At 45.3% G+C, this 21,653-nt stretch overlaps 1 protein-coding gene across 4 annotated transcripts; it reads left to right on the top strand.

Annotated features, from left to right (window-relative positions):
* The first annotated feature begins 2,059 nt into the window (after window positions 1–2,059).
* LOC139161853 (uncharacterized) lies at window positions 2,060–14,636 on the top strand. Of its 4 annotated transcripts, XR_011558163.1 has the most exons (3): window positions 2,333–2,504; window positions 9,045–10,223; window positions 14,043–14,636. XR_011558163.1 is itself a non-coding variant. In XM_070741498.1 (2 exons), the coding sequence occupies exon 2, from the start codon at window positions 9,056–9,058 to the stop codon at window positions 10,130–10,132; it is 1,077 nt and encodes a 358-aa protein (XP_070597599.1). In that variant the 5' UTR covers window positions 2,060–2,161; window positions 9,045–9,055; the 3' UTR covers window positions 10,133–11,041. The 4 variants fall into 4 exon arrangements, 3 of the variants coding, with proteins under 3 accessions (XP_070597599.1, XP_070597597.1, XP_070597598.1); XM_070741498.1 differs by lacking the exons at window positions 2,333–2,504; window positions 14,043–14,636 and adding an exon at window positions 2,060–2,161 and having other exon boundaries at window positions 9,045–11,041; XM_070741496.1 differs by lacking the exons at window positions 2,333–2,504; window positions 14,043–14,636 and adding an exon at window positions 2,234–2,296 and having other exon boundaries at window positions 9,045–11,041.
* The last annotated feature ends 7,017 nt before the right edge of the window (window positions 14,637–21,653 follow it).

Here is a 21,653-nt window from a genome sequence, read left to right as displayed (position 1 = left end):
GCTCCAATCAATACTAGTTTCCTAGAAGGTGCGATTAAATTATTACCTAGTAGGTAGCTGCCAGAAACCACAGAGTGGAAGAAGTGATGGCAGAATACAAAAGGACTGGCAGTGGGAAAGTAGGTACCCAGAAGAGAATCAGGGGAAAGCTGGTTAATTACATCCATATTTAAAGGATCAAGTCTTGATGCACTTAATTTTTCCGAAGATATAATAATAGTAACAGTAGCCAATGTTGGATTTTTAAAATGCTTAAATGCATTTTCAGTGATTCTAAATTAAGCCCAATTAAATTGGCATCCCAAGCATCATGCATTCTTTGTTCAACATTAGGGAAGGCAACTGAAACACTGTGTAATACTACTTAGAATTAAATACAGATAGGAATGCATTTTTAACTTACATATGGATTTCTCAAGGGCTAATTCAATTCAAAATACAATCACAGAAAGTATCTCAAGAATTAGTATCCAAGTTCAGCTTTGGATACCTGCCAGTATTTCATTACTCTGTTTCATTTGGGCTTACTTCATTCCCATTCCAAAATATGAATGCAAGGTGCTTAGTGATGCTAAGTGATATATCGCTTAGAGCAGGGGTACCAAACCTGATTGCATCGCGGGCCGGATTTGGCCCAAGGGCTGCCAGAATTTATACTATTTATACTATTCAACTCTCTTAATTGCATTTCAGAAACTAGTTGTATCCAGTATCAGTAAAATGCTATGAGTACTTGTACATATCCAATGAATTGTATAGTAACTATAGGTAGTCCTTGACTTATAACCATTCATATAGCAACTGTTGGAAGTTACAACGTTAAAAATACTGTAAGTAACTTATAACTGGTCCTTGCACTGATGATGACTGCCACAGTATCCCTGCGATCATGTGATTACAATTCAGGTTTTTCTGTTTTTTTTCATTGGACCAGCTACAGACATCATGAATGGTGAATGGATGGGTGGATAAAGGGAGGAAGGGAGAGAGAGAGAGAGAGAGAGAGAGATGGAGGGAGAGACAGATTGATAGGATGATGGATGAGGAATGGATAGATGGATGGAGGAATAGGTAGGTAGGTAGGTAGGTAGGTAGGTAGGTAGGTAGGTAGATAGATAGATAGATAGATAGATAGATAGATAGATAGATAGATAGATAGATAGATAGATAAGTGCTTAGCAACTGTGTGATCCGCTTAACAATTGCAGCAAAAGACAAAATGGTGTGTGACTCAATTTTAACTGCATCATTTAGTGATGGAAGTTAAAATTGTGATTGTAAAAGTGTTTCCATTACAGAATTCCATTACATGGAAAAGTTTCCATCACATGAAAAATGCATAGAGGAAGACATATCTTCAATCTATGGTATATCCATAGGATGAGAAGTGAAATGTCTTCAAAGAAAAACAAAACAAAACAAAACAAGAAAGTCCAGTTGCCTCCTGAGAAAGTACCTTTGACATAACCATGACCTGGGTGACCAAGAATCTGCATAGCCCTGAAAATGACTCAGTGACACCTAATTAGCCACTTTAGACCGCATCATCCCTTTCTTTTATTGTTGAAAAAACTTTTACTTATTTTTAAAATACCTTATCCTCCTTTGCAGCAACATAGTGTCTAAGGCCATATTGTGAAGCAAGGGAGGGAGACAGAAAGCAGGGGTCCCCAAACTTGGCAACTTTAAGACTTGTGGACTTCAGCTCCCAGAATTCTCCATAGCTGGCTGGAGAATTCTGGGAGTTGAAGTCCACAAGTCTTAAAGTTGTCAAGTTTGAGGACCCTTGATGTAAAGGGTTTGCAGTATAGTAGCAGTTCATCGACCGCCAGATATTTCCTGTAGGGCTTCTGCTCCATTGCGGTGGCTTCGAGGGCTTCTGCTCCATTGCGGTGGTGTGTTTTAAAAAAACCAAATAGCATTCTAAATAAAGATTCTTTGATCCCTTGTGGACGGGGAGAGGAGGAAAATCCGAACTGGATGCTTCGAAAGAGGCTAGTCCTCACAGATCCCCCATCCCGGAGGAGGCACCTGCTTCTTGCTGCTTGGCTGGGCTTGTTCACTACGCGCAGCTGTTGTCCAACGAAGACTCTAGCAAAAAAGCGGTCGAAGACGGCCGACGGGACAGAGAGAAAGCTTCCTCCGGGGGCCTCCAGAGGCGGTAAAGACAGCCCGCGGGCGGGGGGGTGAGGGGATGGGAGGTGAAACATTAGCAACGCCGTTGGCTCGGCTGGGTGGCCCTGTCCCCGCCAGCGCTCTCCTCCTTCCCTCTGGCCGGCCGCCGGAGTTAACTCGGGTAAGGCGGCGTCCTCGGCTGAACTCAGTACGGCGGGGGCGTCTCTGATGCGCCGGGGAGGCGCCTCCGGCAAGAGGCGAATTATCGTTGCGGCCTCTGTTGTCCAGACTGCGGAGCGGACGTCCTCCAGCCCAGCGAGGCGACGTCGCCGAGGGCGGAAGGGAGACGTGGGCCCGGCCGCAGACGCCTTCGGGTGGGCTTCTCTCAGGTGGATGGAACCAAAAGTCTCCGGGTTTCTCTTTGGCTTTACAACTTTTAATTTGTGTGTCTGTGTGTGTTTGTTGATATTAGTTTCAAATACCGCCTCCATTAAGTGATGCGTTAGGCGACTCCTCCGTGGCTTTCCTGTTCGATCCCGCTTGGAAAGGGGAGGGTTATACTCCGTCTCTCGGAAGACCCGTAATTACTAACAGTTGGTGTAAGCAAGGAGATGGCGCAGGGTAATATAGGTCGCTCCTGTTGAGAACTGGGTCAACAAATCCCTCCCTGCGCTTAATGACAGAGAAGCCTTCCGCAAGGGCGGGCGGGCGGGCGGCGTTGCTCTTCTACTCCTTTGTTCGTAGGTTTGTTGGTCTCCTTCCTCTTCTCCCCGTTTCATTCTGTCCACCCCCGCCGCCCTCTTTTCCTCCCTGCCTCCCTTCGCCTCACGAACCCGTTACTAGCTCTAGGAAGAACGCAAGGGAACCCCCCCACCCCACCCTTCACTATAAGGCCTGCCGGCCCCTTCTGCTTTCTCCTCAGTGATCTGCCGAGGGAACAAAGAAACAAACAACCATCTTCCTTCCCCCCCCCCTCAGTTCCCGACCTTAAAATACATTTTCCTTCGAGGCTTCTGAGGTGTCTCTGAGCATGGGCAGAACGTGCTGCCCTTGGACTTTTGAATTGGCCAAGCAAAGTTTTCTGCTATCTGTCACTTGGAATAAGATAATTTTCTAGAATTGGAAGATAAGCTGGCAGTGAACAAGTTTAGGTTTACCTGGTTATTTACTTCTTCTTTTTTAAAAAAATGAAGGGATGGAGTATATGATTTAAACCAGTGTTTTCCAACCTTGGCAACTTGAAGATATTTGGACTTCAACTCCCAGAATTCCCCAGCCAGCAGATGCTGCCTGGAGAATTCTGGGAGTTGAAGTCCAAATATCTTCAAGTTGCCACAGTTGGAAAACACTGATTTAAACAATGTCGAATTATTAATACAAATGTTGATATGCTTATATCGTGTGCTTATATAGTACTTTGATATGCACATGTGTGTGGAATATTGTGACACTACAAACTGCCCAAGTGGTGATATAAAGTCAGGGAGGGAAGGCAAATCTGCACAAAAATCTGCAAATTTCATGTCACATAGATTACAAGCAACTTATCAGTTAATAATTGTAATATGTTAACAAACCATTGTGTTTGTTGAAACCTTCCGAGATTGTCTGAAATTTGTTTGATTAATTGAATGAGAAGTTCCTAAATTCACATCCACTTTTAAATCCTATATCAGTCTAGCGCTCTAGCCATTAGTCTAGCGGGCTGTGTATTTGATGAAGTGAATTGTAAATCAAAAAAGTGCTACCAGGCTTCTGATTTTTTTAAATCATTTCTTATTTTTTTAATAGACTACTACTGTGCTTCTCATACAATATCCACAAGTGGTGATAAGAGTGTAAATTTTGAGAAATACTACAGAAACTGTATGGTTTAATTCTGTAGTAGTGCATATAAAATTCCCTGGATTGAGCAAAAATGTATACTTTTATGGCGTTATCTTCACTTATCTAGATGCAGTTGTACATGCTCAAAACTTTTATTGGAAGCCTGTGTGTCTGCGCATGATTTCAGTACCTGCCCAAGTGCAGTAGCAGAATTGTGCTGGACTCCGCTGGCACTCAGAGCCACAGGGGCAAGCACATGTCACCGTTCCACCTTAGCAGCCCACCTTTGGGTAGAATCTCACCCTTGGTTATAGATGTTGTTAGAGCAAATGTTAGAAAAGATCTTTGGGCAATCCAGTAGAAGTTTTTCATAGTCTTTGTTTTCCCAAATGATAGATAGGTCATCCTTGGTACATGTTTTCAGAATAAGGCATAGCTATCTTAAAACATGGCTTGGAGAGTTGCAACTCAGGTAGTCTGAAAATCAAGGCCACCCCTAAGGCTCAAAAATGCCTCTCTGAACAGATTTCCATCTAGTCAGGTTACTGGTCTCAGCCGTACCCTGCAGAAATGGCTGCCTATGACCCAGATTCCAGTCGTGTGTGGTAAGCTACAGTCAACAAACAGTTCATGAAGAATTGGTGTTCACAAGAGGAAGATGAAGTTCTCCTTCTATCATGTACTCATTAGGCTTTTTCCCTCTTGCACCCAACCATGACCCAAATGGGCCCCACCAATTACTATTTCCTTGTGATCTCACCTTGGTCTCTTTCCAAACCCATACTTAAGGCAGGTCAAATTTGTTTTTGGCTGCTCTGGTTTTAAAGTAGCATTTCCCTTTCTAAGCAGACCAGGTATATTTTGGCTGTGGGTGAAAACTACTTCAAGTATTTGCTTGGAGTGACCATCAATTTGCCTTGAGGAAATGGGATCCGGTTACTGTACTTTAAGTTAATGCAGGGCCTTCTGCTTTGAGACCCAGGTGCTGTTTTTCTAAGGCCATTCTGCTCTGAGTCCAGTTCTTGCACATATGGCTCTCTCCCAGCACTCACCTGGTCCCTAAACTGACACACGCACACCCTCAGCATGAGAACAATGCTGGGGAACCCATTAGTTTCAAACCTTCCTGAAGAAGACTAGCAGTAGCCAGTGGCAGCAGTGATTTAGTTTTTTGTGATAGTACTTTTTGAGCAAAAGATCTGGTAAATATTACTGTAATTCAGCTGCAAAGAATAAACCCTCCCCCTTGACTAACAATTTATAGTATCATTATATTTGTCTGCATTAGCATGTAATCACCATAGCAATCATTGAAGGAAGCTATAAGCCACTTGCACGGATATATACAGTATTGTGGAGCATCTGGCAACCCATGCTAGCTATAAATGTACGCTCTGTAGATCTGCCAATTCAAGGCCTTGTGGGTAAGTATTTCAACTCTGCCAAGTGAAACAGACCGTGAGAGAAGTAAATAACATTAGGGAGGGCAAAGCTGTGGCTTTTCTGATGATTTTGTTAACTGAATTGAGTTGTTGCCCAGGCTCTTTTGATAGGGTAGTGCCAAAAAATCCAATCCCCCCTCCCAAATGCCATAAACAAGATGGCGACACATATGCAGGGTTGGAAACTGCTTTTGTGCATGCACAGAAGAAAAAATCCCAGTAACACCCCCCTCCCCCCAAAAAAGATGGTGACGTCCGGCACTGACAGAATGGGTTCCATTATGTCACTCTGACATCACCAGTAGTTTGGTACCGGTTCTATAGAACCGTTGCGAATCGGGAGGAACCCACCTCTGATGGCTAGTCCTGTTCTTGTCCAGGCTGTTCCAGATGAACTGGGTAATAGGGGAGCCATGGATGGGACAGGTGGTAGCATGTCCTTGTTACGACAGAGTCTGGAACACAGAATAAGGAGATGTACCGTTTTACCCTTTTCTAAAAGCCAGGAGAAGGCCTGAATGTAAACATTGCTGTTTGCTGTTGGAAACAGGGCTGATTGTAAACAGTAAGAATCCATTGTGCAGTGATGGTGAACCTTTTTTTCTTCGGGTGCCGAAAGAGCATGGGTACGCACTATCACGCATGCGCCAGTGCCCTTATTCATAATTCAATGCCTGGGGAGGGCGAAAACAGCTTCCCCTGTCCCCCCGGCAGACCACCGGAGGCCAAAAATGGCTTGTTTTCCAACTTCTGGTGGGCCAGTAGACTTGTGTTTCACCCTGTCCAGGCTGCAAAGGCTTCCCTGGAGCGAGATGAGAATAAAAACGCCCTCCCTCATCCCTCCAGAGACTCTCTGGAAGCCAGAAATTGGGTGGCCGGTGCACACATGCACGTTGGAGCTGAGCTAGGGCAACAGCTTGTGTGCCAGCAGATATGGCTCCAGGTGCCACCTGTGGCACCCATGCCATAGATTCTCCATCACCGTCATAGCAACATTGCTCCCTGTTTTTGTCACTTATTTTCCTAGTGTGTTTTATGTGTACCTCAAGTGCTATTGTGATGTGCAGTGCTGACAAACCCATCCTTTATTCATACATTAATTTTTATTTACGTAATATGCTCTATCTGATCACAGCTTTAATGTGATACTGCACAGTAATTGTATTATAGCTATTGTATGAATTTTGCTTTGGTTTCTTATTGGAGAATCCTTTCTTTAAAAAAAAAAAATCCACACTGTCAGTAAGTAGCCCTGAGCCAATCAAGTGTATTTTGCATGGTGCATCTGGTAGAAGGTAAAACTATTTGAATTTATAACAAAATAAAATGTAAGCATTTAAGGCAAGTGTATGCATTGCTAGTCAATTACTCTGAAAAATGGTTTTAGAGAGTTATTTTATTCTTCAAAGTCCAGCTTTTGCTTTCATAGAAGGTCACAAGGAATACCATTAGTTGCACTATTTTGATATTTGTAGATTGTATAGACACATCACAGCAACTGAATATCTTTTCCAAGGCTTTCATGGCTGCTCTACCAAATGCAACTTGTTATATATTTCTTGGCTGTTTTGCTCCAATTTTAAAATTACACCATCTTTCAATCCAGCTTGAAGTCAATGTTGGCTATGAAAAACTAAGTAGCAGAAATGGATAAGCTGTTCCACTGCTTAATTTTGGTTTCTTAAAACATACACTCCAACTACATGTTCCTTAATATTTCCAGCCTTGCCATTCCTCTCCCCAATACCCAATCACAAGCAACACCATTTGCCAGCAGTCTTGTCAATTTCAAGTTTAACTTGTTTCTAAAACTCTTCCTCTTCTTTTGTATCAGTAATCACAAATTTATAACAAGAGCCCAAACCTGGATGATCACATTAAAAGGCTGTTTACAGAAATCTAATCTATGTTCTTCAGTCATTGAATATGTTGTAGCCAGGTATGGTTCTTGCCTTTCTACAATGTTTTTTCTCAAAATAAGACATCACCTGATAATAAGCCCAATTGGACTTTTGAGTGCATGGCAATAAGGCCAAGCACTTATTTCAGGGTTCAACCCCCCCCCCCCAATAAGACAGGGTCTTATTTTGAGGGAAGACAAGGGTAACTATAAATGCAACTCCACTCCTTCATTGCTTTTCACATCCTAAGTAATAAGCAGTGTGATCTTCTGATTAAAGTGTCTAATCCTGGCCCACTTCAAGTCTCTGTTGGCTGACATGTTAATATATGGTAATTTTATTTCATATTTCACTTTTCATCTGTTCATTCTTCTTACATTCCATGTTCCTAGTGTAATTCTGTTTTTTGCAGCTTTGGCTTTTCTTTTCCCGAATGGCAAGATAAGCAATTGGATATCCCAAAGATTTTAATCTAATCAATTCATAAATAGTGCACCATTAGTACTCCAGAAATCCTCAGCTGTTAAAAGTGCCACCCAACTTGAAGGGTCCATTATTCAGCCCTGTGCCATCAATATTTTCTATCTGTGTATGGTTTTCTTGGTAAAAGTGCAAGGGTTGGTTTACCATTGCCTTCTCCCACAACAGGATGAATTGATGCTTTCTCTGTGGTCCATGAAGTGATCATTTGCCCCCAGCCTTTTCCTGTGTCACTGCTGCTCAGTTTAGGTGTCTGCTTTACCTGTATAGCTGGGGTGACCTTCAGGCCTTGGCTGAGAAGATATACCCTGGGCATACATTCACATTCTCACCCCCCCCCCCCCCCCAGGAGCCTCCCTCCCAAATCTTCCCATGAGACAGCACAGCAGGAACTGAGGTGGTGGTGGTGGGGCCCATCTGTAGATGAGTCATAGATAGTATGTTATCTCACTAGATGACTATTCTGAGCATAAATGACTATGCAGTTAAAAGCATCTTAGGAATGACTAATAAATGTTAACATACTAAAGATTATCTCTCTTCCTTCTAGATATGTGGAGACATAGCAATCTTCTAGAAACCTCATATTTTGCTGTGATCCTGTGTGCAGTTACCATATTTTCCGGAGTAAAAGAGGCACCTTAGTTTTGGGGAAGGAAAATAGGGGGGGGGATCTACCTACCAAGTATTCATCTGGCTAGCATCCTTAGTCTGGTCAGCTTCAGCACATTGTTTTATCCCCTGGTTAGGACTGAAAATTTTTTTTCAGGGGGATTAGCAATGAAAACAAACCTGCAAAGACTTAGGGCTGGGAAAAAAATATTTAGAAAGAGTAATAATGAAAAAATCCTGCAAGCTGGGAAGATTGCTAAGACGGACCCAATTTTTCAGCATATTTTAGGGAGGGGAAAGGTGTATCTTATACTCCGAAAAATAGGGTAATTTAGTGTGGGTGATAGGAATGTATGTTATGGGACTGCATCTTTCTGTGGCGAGTAGTGATATCAAACCTTATCAAAGGAACCACCAGAGAACCACAAATAGGGTTTTTAAAATCTCTTCTACTAAGTGGTCTTATGATTGAGGCCTTGAAGTTGTGGGAGTGTCCTTATACCCAAGATTCAGCACTATAGAGATCTCTAACCACTTGGCCAGCAAACAGCCGGCTGGGTATAAGCATGCCCTTCTCTTTGACCTTGCTGGCCCTCCCCAAGTGGATATACTGAGGAAATCCAGCTGTAACATGTTCTGATTTGCTTTCCTTCTTTCCATCTTGCAGGCTTTGGGGAGATGGATCTGCCTTTGGAGGAGCCTCCAACCCAGCGTCTGTCAGAACCTCTACCAGCACCTCCAAATTCCGTGCCAGTGTGTGAGCTCCAGACTGCTGTGCCTTGTTTTGCAGAGGAGGCGGTGCCATTCCTCTCTGTCAATAGCTTGTTGAGCCAATCCCTGCTCAGGGCAGCGGGCAGCCTGGGGGCACAGCAGAGAGAGCAAGGAGTGTCCTCAGCCATGGCCCGGCGCAAGCGTGAATTCACCCCAGACGAGAAGAAGGATGATGGCTACTGGGACAAGAGGAAGAAGAATAACGAAGCAGCCAAGCGCTCTCGAGAGAAACGGAGGGTCAGTGATTTAGCCCTGGAGGGGCGAGTTTTGGCCCTGCTGGAGGAAAATGCCCGCCTGAAGGCAGAACTCTTAGCCCTCAAGTTTCGCTTTGGCTTAATCCGGGATCCAGTAGAAGCTCCTCAACCAGCACTTACGCTGGGCAGTGAACTCCATCGGCCAGCCACTCTTCCCCAGAACTTCCCAGTGGCTCCTGAACTACCCCGCTGCCCTTGCACTTTCCACCCGGAGCCAGCTACCAGCTCCGAGGACTCTGGCTTTTCCACCCCAGGGAGCTCCAACCTGGGAAGTCCTGTCTTTTTTGAGGAACGTGACAGGTCAGAGGAAGGAATTGTGTACGAGAGGCATGGCCTAGCACCCGATGCTTCAGCTGATGGAGCTGATCTGGGCCGTGTTGGCCGCTACGATGCTGTAGACGGCATCAAAGGTCTTCCCCACAAGTTGCGCTTCAAAATGGCGGTGGGTTCAGAGGAGATAGCTGGAGAGACATCTGGACATTGCCCACCTTCTCCACCAGGAGGAACCTGGAGGGGGCCAGTGACACGGAAAGAGCAGCCCAGCGCAGGGTGTTCTTCAGGCACCCCGGCAGCTGAGAGTAACTGTGAAACCGAAGTCCCTGGGGTCACTAAAGAACCTGAGTGCCAGGAAGAGAACATCTCCCTACAATGTCAGCTGGCCTCACTTTCAGCCGAGGTGGCCCAACTGAAAAAACTCTTCTCTGAACAAATCCTCATCAAGATGAATTGAAGGGGGGAGGCAAAGGTGGAAGGGGTGCCACTTCTCTTCTTTTCTTAAGGCCACCAAATATTGGCTGCAAAAATTGAATGGCCACTAGAGGGTAGGAAAGAGCTAACTTTTTATCCATTTCTTTGCTGCCATATGAAGTAGTCAAGAATTGTGCAGCCCAAATCTTGTATCCTTATTTTCCCCCATTACCCAATCTCCCAGTGCTCCACATGTTTACATTTGCATACATTTAACCCTGGGAGTTTACTTTTGTTGTAAAGATTTGTATTGAGGAGAGCCGCTCCTCCTTTTAACTCTGTGCTCTTTCTTGCTTTCTCTATGTTCTATTTCCCGTACGTGTAACTAAGGGAGGCCCACCTAGCATGGGAATACTTGGCTCAATTTTGGTGGGGTGAATGGGGCACAGCTACTGCTGGCATCCTGGAGAGAAAGGCTGATGTGGCTCTGCAGTTTGTCAGCCTTTGGGAACTGTCCTGTTTGCCATATTTAAGAAAGATGACACTTTGAGCTTCAGTTGGGTAAATACAAATGTATTTACAATGTATTGTGCATCTGTCCTTAAAAAAGCAGGCATTGGCTGGGTCAAGGCAAGGGTTCAGCAGCTATTCTTGCATTTTGGATGCTAGAAACGTGGATCTGAGGGCAAAAGCTCTTCCTCGTTGATTTCCAGCAGCTGTTACATAGGGTATACGTGCTTGGTCCATAAGATGAGCAATAGTTATTAGTTTGATCAGTACTGTAGTACTGTACTATGTTAAATGGACTGCAAAACTCTGAATGACCACTGGGTGGCAGCAGAGAACCATGTAGTGATGGCCTGGAATTTTGTATCCTATGTCTGGTTTGTTTATTAGTGTCAGAAGCATCACCATTAAAATAAGACAATACTATACAATATAAAATATAAAATACAAGATCAAAATATGTACAATTTAAACAGACCTTGCCCAGAAAGCAGTAACATTCATGGTATTCTGTCGTGCTGCTGTGAGGTTCTCAATTGTGCATGGATCAGAATACAAAGAGCAGATATATAAATGTGTTGCTGTCTGCGTGTCATCACAATTGCTAAGGAGCCTCCCCGAGGAATGTGTGTTGTTAACACATTTGGGGATCCCCTGGGCAATAGCTTATAGCTGGCTAATCATCTCCCTCCAGAAGCATCTGAAGGGTAGTGAGGTGCTAGACCCTAAGTACAATCTTCCATGAAGCTAGGTGTGTACTATTTTCCTTTAAGAGCTACATTAGTGGCAATTGTGATCTGGACTTCTGGGAAATATTGTATTTTTCGGAGTACAGTGATCCCTCGAGTTTCGCGATCTCGAGTTTCGCGAAACGCCATATCGCGAGTTTTCAACCCGGAAGTAAACTCCACCATCTGCGCATGCGTGCCCTTCCACGCATGCGTAGATGGTGGAGTTTCCCCGCCGGGCAGAGGCTTCCCTGGGTCTTCCCCCTCTTGCCCTGGTAAGACAGCATCGGCGCGAGCAACGGCGTGGGCGGGCGGGCGGCACGCGCGCGGGAAACCCCACCTCCGCCTCCCAGCTGGGAAGCGGAGCCAGCAACAGCGTGGGCGGGCGGGCGGTGCGCGCGAGCCTGGGGACACCCTAACTCTGCTTCCCAGCGCGCGCGCGTTGCTGGGGAAAGCGCGCGCGCTTGGGGACTCCCTAGGTCCGCTCCCCAGCTGGGGAGGGAGTCCCCACCGCGCGCGCGTTGCTGGGGAAAGCGCGCGCGCTTGGGGACTCCCTAGGTCCGCTCCCCAGCTGGGGAGGGAGTCCCCACCCCGCGCGCGTTGCTGGGGAATGCGCGCGCGCTTGGGGACTCCCTAGGTCCGCTCCCCAGCTGGGGAGGGAGTCCCCACCGCGCGCGCGTTGCTGGGGAATGCGCGCGCGCTTGGGGACTCCCTAGGTCCGCTCCCCAGCTGGGGAGGGAGTCCCCACCCCGCGCGCGTTGCTGCGGAATGCGCGCGCGCTTGGGGACTCCCTAGGTCCGCTCCCCAGCTGGGGAGGGAGTCCCCACCCCGCGCGCGTTGCTGGGGAAAGCGCGCGCGCTTGGGGACTCCCTAGGTCCGCTCCCCAGCTGGGGAGGGAGTCCCCACCCCGCGCGCGTTGCTGGGGAATGCGCGCGCGCTTGGGGACTCCCTAGGTCCGCTCCCCAGCTGGGGAGGGAGTCCCCACCCCGCGCGCGTTGCTGCGGAATGCGCGCGCGCTTGGGGACTCCCTAGGTCCGCTCCCCAGCTGGGGAGGGAGTCCCCACCCCGCGCGCGTTGCTGGGGAAAGCGCGCGCGCTTGGGGACTCCCTAGGTCCGCTCCCCAGCTGGGGAGGGAGTCCCCACCCCGCGCGCGTTGCTGGGGAAAGCGCGCGCGCTTGGGGACTCCCTAGGTCCGCTCCCCAGCTGGGGAGCGGACCTAGGGAGTCCCCAAGCGCGCGCGCTTTCCCCAGCAACGCGCCACCCCAGGCGCGAGCAACGGGGTGGGCGGGCGAAGGGCGGCCGGCAGTGGAAGCAAAAACACCATCTGCGCACGCGCAGATGGTGTTTTTACTTCCGCACCGCTACTTTGCGAAAAATCGATCTTCGCGAGGGGTCCTGGAACGGAACCCTCGCGATGATCGAGGGATCACTGTATAAGACGCGCCTTTCCCCCCCCAAGAGAGGCTGAAAATGTGGGTGCGTCTTATACTTCAAATGTAGCTTTTTTGAAGCTTTTTTCCCAGCCCTAACAAGGTGCTAACAATCTTCTTGGTTCTTCCTTGCAAGCTTGTTTTCATTCCCACTCCCTCTGAAGAAGTTTTCCCCCCCAGCACTATGTCTTTGCAAACTTGTTTTCATTGCTAGTCCCTCCAAAAAGGTTTTTTTCAGCCCTAACCAGGGGATAAAATAATGTGCTGAAACTGACCAGACTAAGGACGCTAGCAACATGAATACCTGGTAGGTAGATTTCCCTGCCCCCTATTTTCCTCCCCCAAAACTAAGGTGCGTCTTATACTCTGAAAAATATGATAATCATTAGAAAATTGTTCCTGAGCCCAAGTAGATTCTAGGCTGCCTTTTGTACAGTAACGTCTTTCTCCCCATTTGGTTTGTCTAGGTAGATACTTGAAATAGATCATGATGAATATTTGGGTAGTCCTCAATTTATAACCATTTGTTTAGGGACTGAAGTTACAACAGTACCACTGGTCCTCGGACTTACAACAGTTACAGCATCTCCCAGTCATGTCATCAAAATTCAGGCACTCAGCAACCAGTATATATTTACAACAGGTGCAGCATTTGCGACATTAAAACTTGGCATCTAATAAGAAAAGCCAATGGGGGACGCCAGATTTGCATAACAAATGTGTGATTCACTTAACAACTGCAGTAATTAAGTAGGACGCTTAATAATTATGACAAAAAGGTGGTAAAATTGTGCATAACTGACTTAACACCCGCCTTGCTTAGCAATGGAAATTCTAGTCCCAATTGTGGTGGTAAATCAAGAACTACCTCTACATCAGCTGTCAAGATGGATGAACCCAGGAAAATGAGCAAACTGGTCTAGAATAAAGTCTGGATTTCTCATTACTTTTCCCAATACTTCAGATGTGCCTGCAAACTGACTCTGAGGTTTGAGAATGTGCTAAAAGTACTCTGCACCTGCTCCAACGTGCTCTTCTTTATTCACATTTCATCTGTTTCAGTGTGAATATTTGACATTGCAAGGATTCACTGAAGAACTGTTAGCTGATTAGTCATCTGATTTTGAAATTTGTGGTTTCAGTGATTTAATAAACACTTTGATTACTGTATCCTCATCATGTATTCCTTTTTGAGATATGAGTACCATACTGTACTTTTAGTAAATATTTTCAGTTGTCAGCACAGTGCTAATGTTTTTTTAACTTTCCCATCATTTTTCTCCTACAGAATAATCTTGAATGGTGAAAAGATGACTGAAACCCTAATAGCTTCTGACTGTAGTACCAGGAATCTTCTGTCTGGAAGAATGAAAAATATGCATTCAAATAATTTATTATGGTGAGGCCTCTGTTTAAAATCCTATTTTAGATTTGACCATAATGGAAAGAGGCAATTGCATCTGGAAAGTGTATAGCTCTATACAGACAGACACAATTAAATGTGTCCACTGGCAACACTGTAATGCAGCATATAATAGATCAGGCTGTATGACCTACTTTCTGTTCTATGAAGAAGCACCCATCATTTCTGAAATATAGTCCAAAAATCCAAATAAGCCTTTTACAACTAGGTTTTTCCCCCCTGCAAGTATTAGAATTTAGTTCCCCTATTAGCCAGGGATCGTAGGAATTGAAGTCTTCTGAATTGGAGACTAGCCTTAATTGCTTAAAATGAGTCTTCTGTCATTTTGTACAGAATTGTAATAGGCTCTCTCTTTTCCTATTGCATAATTTTTGCAGAAGTGAGAAAACCAGAAATGTTTGCTTTTCCAATAAAATTACTACATACAGAAACTTATGCAATAAAGTTTGAATGTGTGTATCCTAGCAAAACTAGAAGCAACTTCTTAATTTAAATTTCATATTTCTTTGGAAGGATAAGATCTATTGCAGTGATGGCGAACCTATGGCACTGGTGCCACAGGTGGCACGCGGAGCCATATCTGCTGGCACACGAGCTGTTGTCCTAGCTCAGCTCCAACGTGCATGTGTGTGCCGGCCAGCTGATTTTTGGCTCGCACAGAGGTGGGTGTTTTTGGCTTCCAGAGAGCCTCGGGGGGATGGCGGAGGGTGTTTTTACCCTTCCCCGGCTCCATGAAAGCCTTTGGAGCCTGGGGAAGGTGAAACAGAGCCCACTGGGCCCACCACAAGTTTGTAAACAGGCCGTTTCTGGCCTCCAGAGGGCCTCCGGGAAGTGGAGAAAGCTGTTTTCACCCACCCCAGGCATTGAATTATGGGTGTGGGCACACCTGTGCGATAGCATGCGTGCGTGCTTTTTTGGCATCTGTGGTAAAAGTTCGCCATCACTGGTCTATTGCTTATTAATAATAGACATGATTGTTCTGATAGTTTTCAAAAACTTTCTAGAAGAGGGCACCAGAATAGGCCCATTTGGCTTCTTCTTCCACTGATTTCTTACCCACCCATTGGGAACAGAATCAACCACAAATGCCTCCAAGGAGGCGATCATCTCCAGATATGCAAGTCCAAGCATGATGGGCATTGTGGTCTGAAACATCTGGAAATGCTGGGGCCATAAAGCCTGCATGCCATTTGGCTTATTTGTGTGCATTACTTCTTCCATTGTTTCCAGTTGTCTCCACTTAATTTAACTTAATTTTTCAATGCCCTGTTATATCCTGGGAAACACAGGGCCCCTGCATTACACAGTCATAATAAAGAGGGGTGACTGCAGGATAGGGTAAAAAAAGTCAAGACAGCCAGGGCAATGAGTTGGAAGCTCTTATAATTAATCAAGGTTTGTACAGACGCTGTGTTGTGTTGGGGTTTGTTCTCAGGAAGCCGGGTCAGAACAGTAGTGGCTTCTGACAATAAATGTGCTGTAGTGAGTAGTGAGAGTTTAAAATTTCAGGGGCACTTTGTTCTTGGGAGCAAATGAGGTACTCTAGTAGTGTTTCCCATTTCGCTGGCTGGGGACTTCTGGGAGTTGAAGTCCAAATATCTTCAAGTTGCCAAGGTTGGGAAACACTGCTCTAGTATTTTTCATGTTTTAGCATGCTGGCTGGGGAATTCTGGAAACTGAAGCCCACGTACCATAAAGTTGCCAAAATTGAGGAACATTACTCATTGCAGAATCATTTAAAATGAACCAGGTTAATTTGACTTGACTCTTTTGCCTTAACTATCAGGTGCTCCCTCCTCAGTTAGATTGACTGCCTTGGAACACTTTCAGACTTCCTCTTCCGTTCTTTGCTCCCAAAGTCTCTATTGTTTATTTGTGTTTTTTTTATTTTCATCAAGCATGTATTAGAAAACAGATACAAGTATAACATTACGATGAATACCTGAAATGGATATGAATAAAAGGGAACATTAGGACAGGTTCAGTAGGCACGCTGGTGCATTTATGCATGGCCCTTAAATGTACCAGTTTGACTTGGTCCGGGCTGCCTCATGGAATCAGAGCAGAGCTGCACTTAGGACTGGGCAGGTGAGGGATAAGGAGGAGAAGCAAACAGAGAAGATGTATGGGAAGATAAAGCCCTCCAAAGGAGCCCACCTTGCCAAAAGCTTCCAATTTATCCAACGGATCCAGGAGCAAAAGCCCTTCAACCAGCCCACACTTGACTGAGATCGCAGCTGGCTGAGGTTGCTGACTCCACTCTTGACTTTCGCTTTGGTTCTTCTCACCAAAGGAGAGTGAGCAAGCATTATTTTTTTCCACGAAGGGCATGATTGGGTGGGGCCGAAAGAAGCCATGCATAGAGCTAGAGGCAAAAGTGGGTGGAGAGACCCACCCAATCTCTGTCAAAACGTCTGTTTTACTGGCATTACAATAATAGGAATATAGAGGCAGGAAATTATTGACTTTTTCCTGGCCTCCTGCGGTCATCCAGGTTTTTGTAGCCCAGATCTGGGGGCCCTGTGTTTACTGTGTTTCCCCAAAAGTAAGACCTTGTCTCATATTTTTTGAACCCCAAAATATGGTCTTACCTTTATTATTGCAGTTTTTTTAATTATTATTTTCACGCTGCAGGAGATGGGCCGGGCCACAAGGTGTGCATCTTACCGGAGTTTGGCAGCTCTGTAGCGTCTCTTGGCCGGTCTGTGCAGGGAAACACCATGCAAAGTAGAGAAAAACTTCTTGCTGGGAGAAGTTGTTAATTGCGTCCCCTCATGAGAAATGTTTCTGTACTTTGCAAGATGTTTCCCTTCACAGACTGGCTGAGAGACGCCACGGAGCTGCCAGTCTCGGGTAAGATGCAGGAGGGGCACAATTTGGGGGTAGAGGGCAGGTGGGGGATGGGGCGGGTCATGAGCAGGGGTGGGCTACTACCTGGACGGGGGGACGATGCAGTGGGGTAGTGAAAATGGAGCTCCATCCCAGAGCACCCAATGTGCCCTGGAAGATGTTGAAAGAAAATGCAGGACGTCCTGCGCAAGCCCCGCCCACAGTGTGGTAGTAAAAATTTTGGTAGCCCTTCACTGATCATGAGACACGCGTCTCTTGCCCCCCCCCTATACCTGCCCCCACGACCCAATGGCAACAGCAGCCTGGCTCTTGAAAGACCCAGTGTGAAAGTTGGCCACCGCAATTCAATTAGCTTCGAATGAACCCAGCAGCAGTAAGCAAAGCAGCGAAGGAGAGAGAGCCAAGGCCCCCAGCCACACTCTTATCCATGGGGTGGGAGGGAGGGAGGGAGGGAGGGATGAGGAGATTCCCAGGGGAGGCATGTTCTCTCAGCTCACTTCTGCTGCAAGAGAGCCCTGAAATTGGGGGTACCCTTGGCCACGCCTGGAATGGGCTGAGGGTAAGCTGAGAGATTCCTCAGAGGCCAGTAAGGGGCGTATATAAGTGCACTGTTGTGCCTATCGTCCCCTGTCCAATTCTCTTTTCTTACCTCTTTTATCTTATATATTCTCTCCTCTATATATATTCTCTTCCTATCCACTTCCCTTCTTTTTACTTCCTATCTTTATATATATATATTCCTAATGTATATTCTCTCTCATATGTATTGTATATTGGACAAAGAATAAATAAATAAATAAATAAATAAGCAGGTCACCCTGGCATTTTCCTCCCCTGGGCAAGCAGATACCTGCCATCGCCCAAACGGGACCAAGAGGTACCCCTAAGGCCTCTTTGGGTTTGGTGCGACAGCAGAGCTGGACCAAGGCTCGCCCATCTTCTGTCTAAGCTAAGGTGACCAGATTTGAACATTGGTAAAGCGGGAAGGGGGAGGTCCTTGATTAAAAATTTGGTCAAGTCTCCCGGGGAGCCACGCCCATCCCCAGAGCCATCACTGCTTTCATCCCTCCTCCCAAGATTGGCCGGCCAGCCCATAATGGGACGCCCTTCCTTTCTCTAGGTGGTGGGATAAGCCTCCTCTTCCCAGCGCCCCCAGAGAAAGGAAGCACTTTATTCCCTCTGAGCCATCCAGAGCCAAATAGAGTGTTTGCTTTCTCTGGGTGCTGGGAGAAATTTATTCCCTCTGCCAGCGCCCACAGAAAGGAAACGCTTCATTCCCTCTGGGCAGTCCAGAGAAAGGAAAATCGGGACTTTTTTAAAACCCCGGGAGACATGGGACAAATTATTAAAAACCAGGACTGTCCCGCCAAAAGCGGGACATTTGGTCACCTTAGTCTAAGCCTTTTCCTTCAATTGGACAAGAAAGACATTGCTAGTAGCTATTTATGGCAGAGGACCTGGTAGGGTCAGGCCGGATGGCCTCCTGGGATTGGGACATGGCTGGCTGCAGGTTCTCTGAAAGTCCATCTCCTGGCTCCTATCTCTTCCGAATGCGGGACAGGCTGGCCTGGTTGGCTTCTCGGGGATGCCCTGCATGCTTCAAGCTCTCCTTGGCCTGAAGAAAAAGTCACCATGGCCTCCTGGGAGTGTAGGCTTGCCCCAGACTTTGCTGAAAGTTCATAAATACATGGTGGTTGCCAAATACCCAGATGTTGATCACCTATAACCCTGAGGCTGCAATAGTTGTGTGGGTGAAAACCTTTCATGTCACTTTTTCAATGCCGTTGTAACTTTGAACAGTCACTAAATGAATGGTTGTAAGTTGAGGACTACCTGCACACATTGATAAAACACATGTTATCCCACCTCTAAATAGCATGACTGTCAAAAAACTGAATTCCAACCACTGCAGATGAAACGTACACGTGATGCAACACACACACATTATGAAAAATGTTGACCATTACATCCATACAACATATTCCGCACAGCTCACTATCTGGCTCATAGTTACCATGGTACAAATACTTTGTTGAAACTGGAATGCTGGTGAGGATGCGGAGAAGTCAGAACACAGTAAGAGTTGGAGCACTGATGTGCTTGTCTGAAAGTCTTGGGTTTCCTACATAAATAAGGAACAATTGTGAAAAGCATTGGGCCAGGATATGCTGTATGGTGGAAGAAAGTGGGACAGTAATCCCCCCTCCCATTTGAGATCATATTCAATTATAAGGATACACCAATGCCAAGTCACTAATTTATAAAGTGTTAAATGGTCTTAGAATGTATTCATTTATATCTCATTTTTTAAAGACTGACCATGTGTCCTGAGCTTATTTCTTGGTTCAAATGAAGGCAGACAAAGTTCTTGCTTTCATATTGTCTTACTTACCATATTGTAGAGATGCCCTAGCTCATGTTGTGACTTTAGCTTCTTCTCTTTCCCTGCACGGCTCAATATTCAGCCCAAAGAAGCACAGAAAATATTTTCCAATCATCTGCTACAAAACTGGACTTCTGGAGCTCAGAAATATATTACTGCTCCACTCACAACCCTGGGGGAGAAGTTGACCCATTCACAGGATTCCTCCTAAATGCCATTTTTTACTTTTCTCCCATGAGGGTCATCAGCTCCATCATTTCTCCAATGACATATTTGGAAAGCACTAGTAAAATAATGCCCTTAACAAACAGGAAGTTTCAGGGGTAGGAGAGAGGAAGCTGCCAATCCGCTGAAGCCACCACTTTGTAGTCAAGGGAAACCTTTGTTCCTCCTCCTTCATGACCACTTTAAAGGCTTCCCAAGTTGGGTTTGGATGCGTGGTAGCTTTTTACAGACCACAAAACTTTGCTAACCGACTTTTTTTTGGTTATTTTTTATGACGCCCATCTCACCTGAGCAGCTTGCAAGTTATATTATTGATCTGTGTCCTGTTTTAATTTTTAATATAGTACTAATAATTCTGTTTGCTCCTAGGTTATCTTACAGCTTCACACAAATTAAGCAGTTTTAGGATTATTTGTATGGAAATGTAATTTTTAAAAATATCATTTTTTATAAATAACCCAAGGTGCCAAATATACATATTACTCCTTCCTCCATCTACTTTTCGCCCAACAACAACCTTCTGAGATGAGATGAACTTAAGAAATAGTGACTGACCTAAAGTCATCCAGCCACCTTGCATACTTAAGGTGGCACTGGAGCTCAAAATCTCCTGGTTTCTAATCTAGACCACTAGACCTAAACATATACAGTAGAGCTGTATAAGAACAACAAATGTTCTTAATATGTTCAATTAGATATGACTAAGTACTATGTCCTATGAACCACAAACTGCTCAGTTAAAATAATTTCTAGAATTCCCATTAATGAGCAATCTCAGTTTCCATTAAACTATATATATCAGAATGGTATATAGAGCCCACCTTAATAATAATAATTAATAATAATTTATTAGATTTGTATGCCGCCCCTCTCTGATAACTCGGAAAGGCTCTCAACAACAATACAACATGTACAAATCTAATATTAAAAAACAATTTAAAACCCTCATTATAAAAAGAAAAACAATCATACAACCTAACAATCCATACATAAAACTATAGTAGCTAGGGGTATACTGTATTAATTTCTCCATGCCTGGCGAAGCTTTCAAAAGGCAAGGAGAGTGGGGGCAGTTCTAATCTCTGGGGGGAGTTGATTCCAGAGAGCCGGGGCCGCCACAGAGAAGGCTCTTCCCGAGTCCCACCAGATGGCATTGTTTAATCAACGGGACCCGGAGAAGGCCAACTCTGTGTGACCTAATTGGTTGCTAGGATTTGTGCGGCTCCTTCCATTATGCTCTCAGAGCAGAGAGAGAGATATGAAGTTAATGTTCCCTGTATAAGATTTTGCATGATTTACACATACTCTAAGAGGATTTCTCTATTGTTATACAGTATAGTGTATATACAGACAGTACCTTGTAACCTCAAATTGTAGGCACACCGCAATTTTCCTAGCCAGTTTATATCTGTGCACGTCTGAATCTATAATTAAGTATACCTTTGCCAGCCGACAAGTAATCACAGCCTCTTCATGTTTGGGCATGTCTGCAAGTCTAACCCACTGTTTATTTTTCAGGATAGAGGGGACAGGGGTTCTGAAATTGTGCACGGCACTTAGAGGAAGCATATGGCTTCTGTAGCAGAGACTTGGAAGCATTTTCCACCCACCAGCTAAGATTAAAACTCACAATGTGTCTCCCCAAAGCTGCAGATGAAGGAAGAGAACCTATGAGTGTTTATTACATCACCTCCTCCCCTCTAGATTCACTACCTCTCCAACAAAGTGCATAGTCCTCTATTCCAGCGTTCCTAAACTTTGGCTGCTTGAAGGAGTGTGGATTTCAATTCCCAGAATTAAATCCTCAGCAGGAATGGCTAGCTAGGGAATTCTGGAAGCTGAAGCCCACATATCTTCCAGCTATCAAATTTGAGAAACACTGCTCTATTCTCTTTTTCCTGTTATACCAAGAGAAGGCTAATTGTACATGCTCTGCCCATTTAGAGTAGGGTCAAATGTCATGGAAATTCAGAGACCCTTTTACAGAGTTTAAAACATGGAAGAGAGAAAGCGTTCAA

This window comes from Erythrolamprus reginae, chromosome 2 (genome assembly GCF_031021105.1).
Source record: "Erythrolamprus reginae isolate rEryReg1 chromosome 2, rEryReg1.hap1, whole genome shotgun sequence".
Taxonomy (NCBI): domain Eukaryota; kingdom Metazoa; phylum Chordata; class Lepidosauria; order Squamata; family Dipsadidae; genus Erythrolamprus; species Erythrolamprus reginae.
The sequence above is the reverse complement of the archived record's forward strand: the minus strand, read 5'-3'. Positions and strand labels throughout refer to the sequence as shown.

Coding starts and splice junctions, on each gene's coding strand:
- LOC139161853 (XM_070741498.1), top strand. CDS start 9,056: ATGGATCTGCCTTTGGAGGAGCCTCCAACCCAGCGTCTGTCAGAACCT.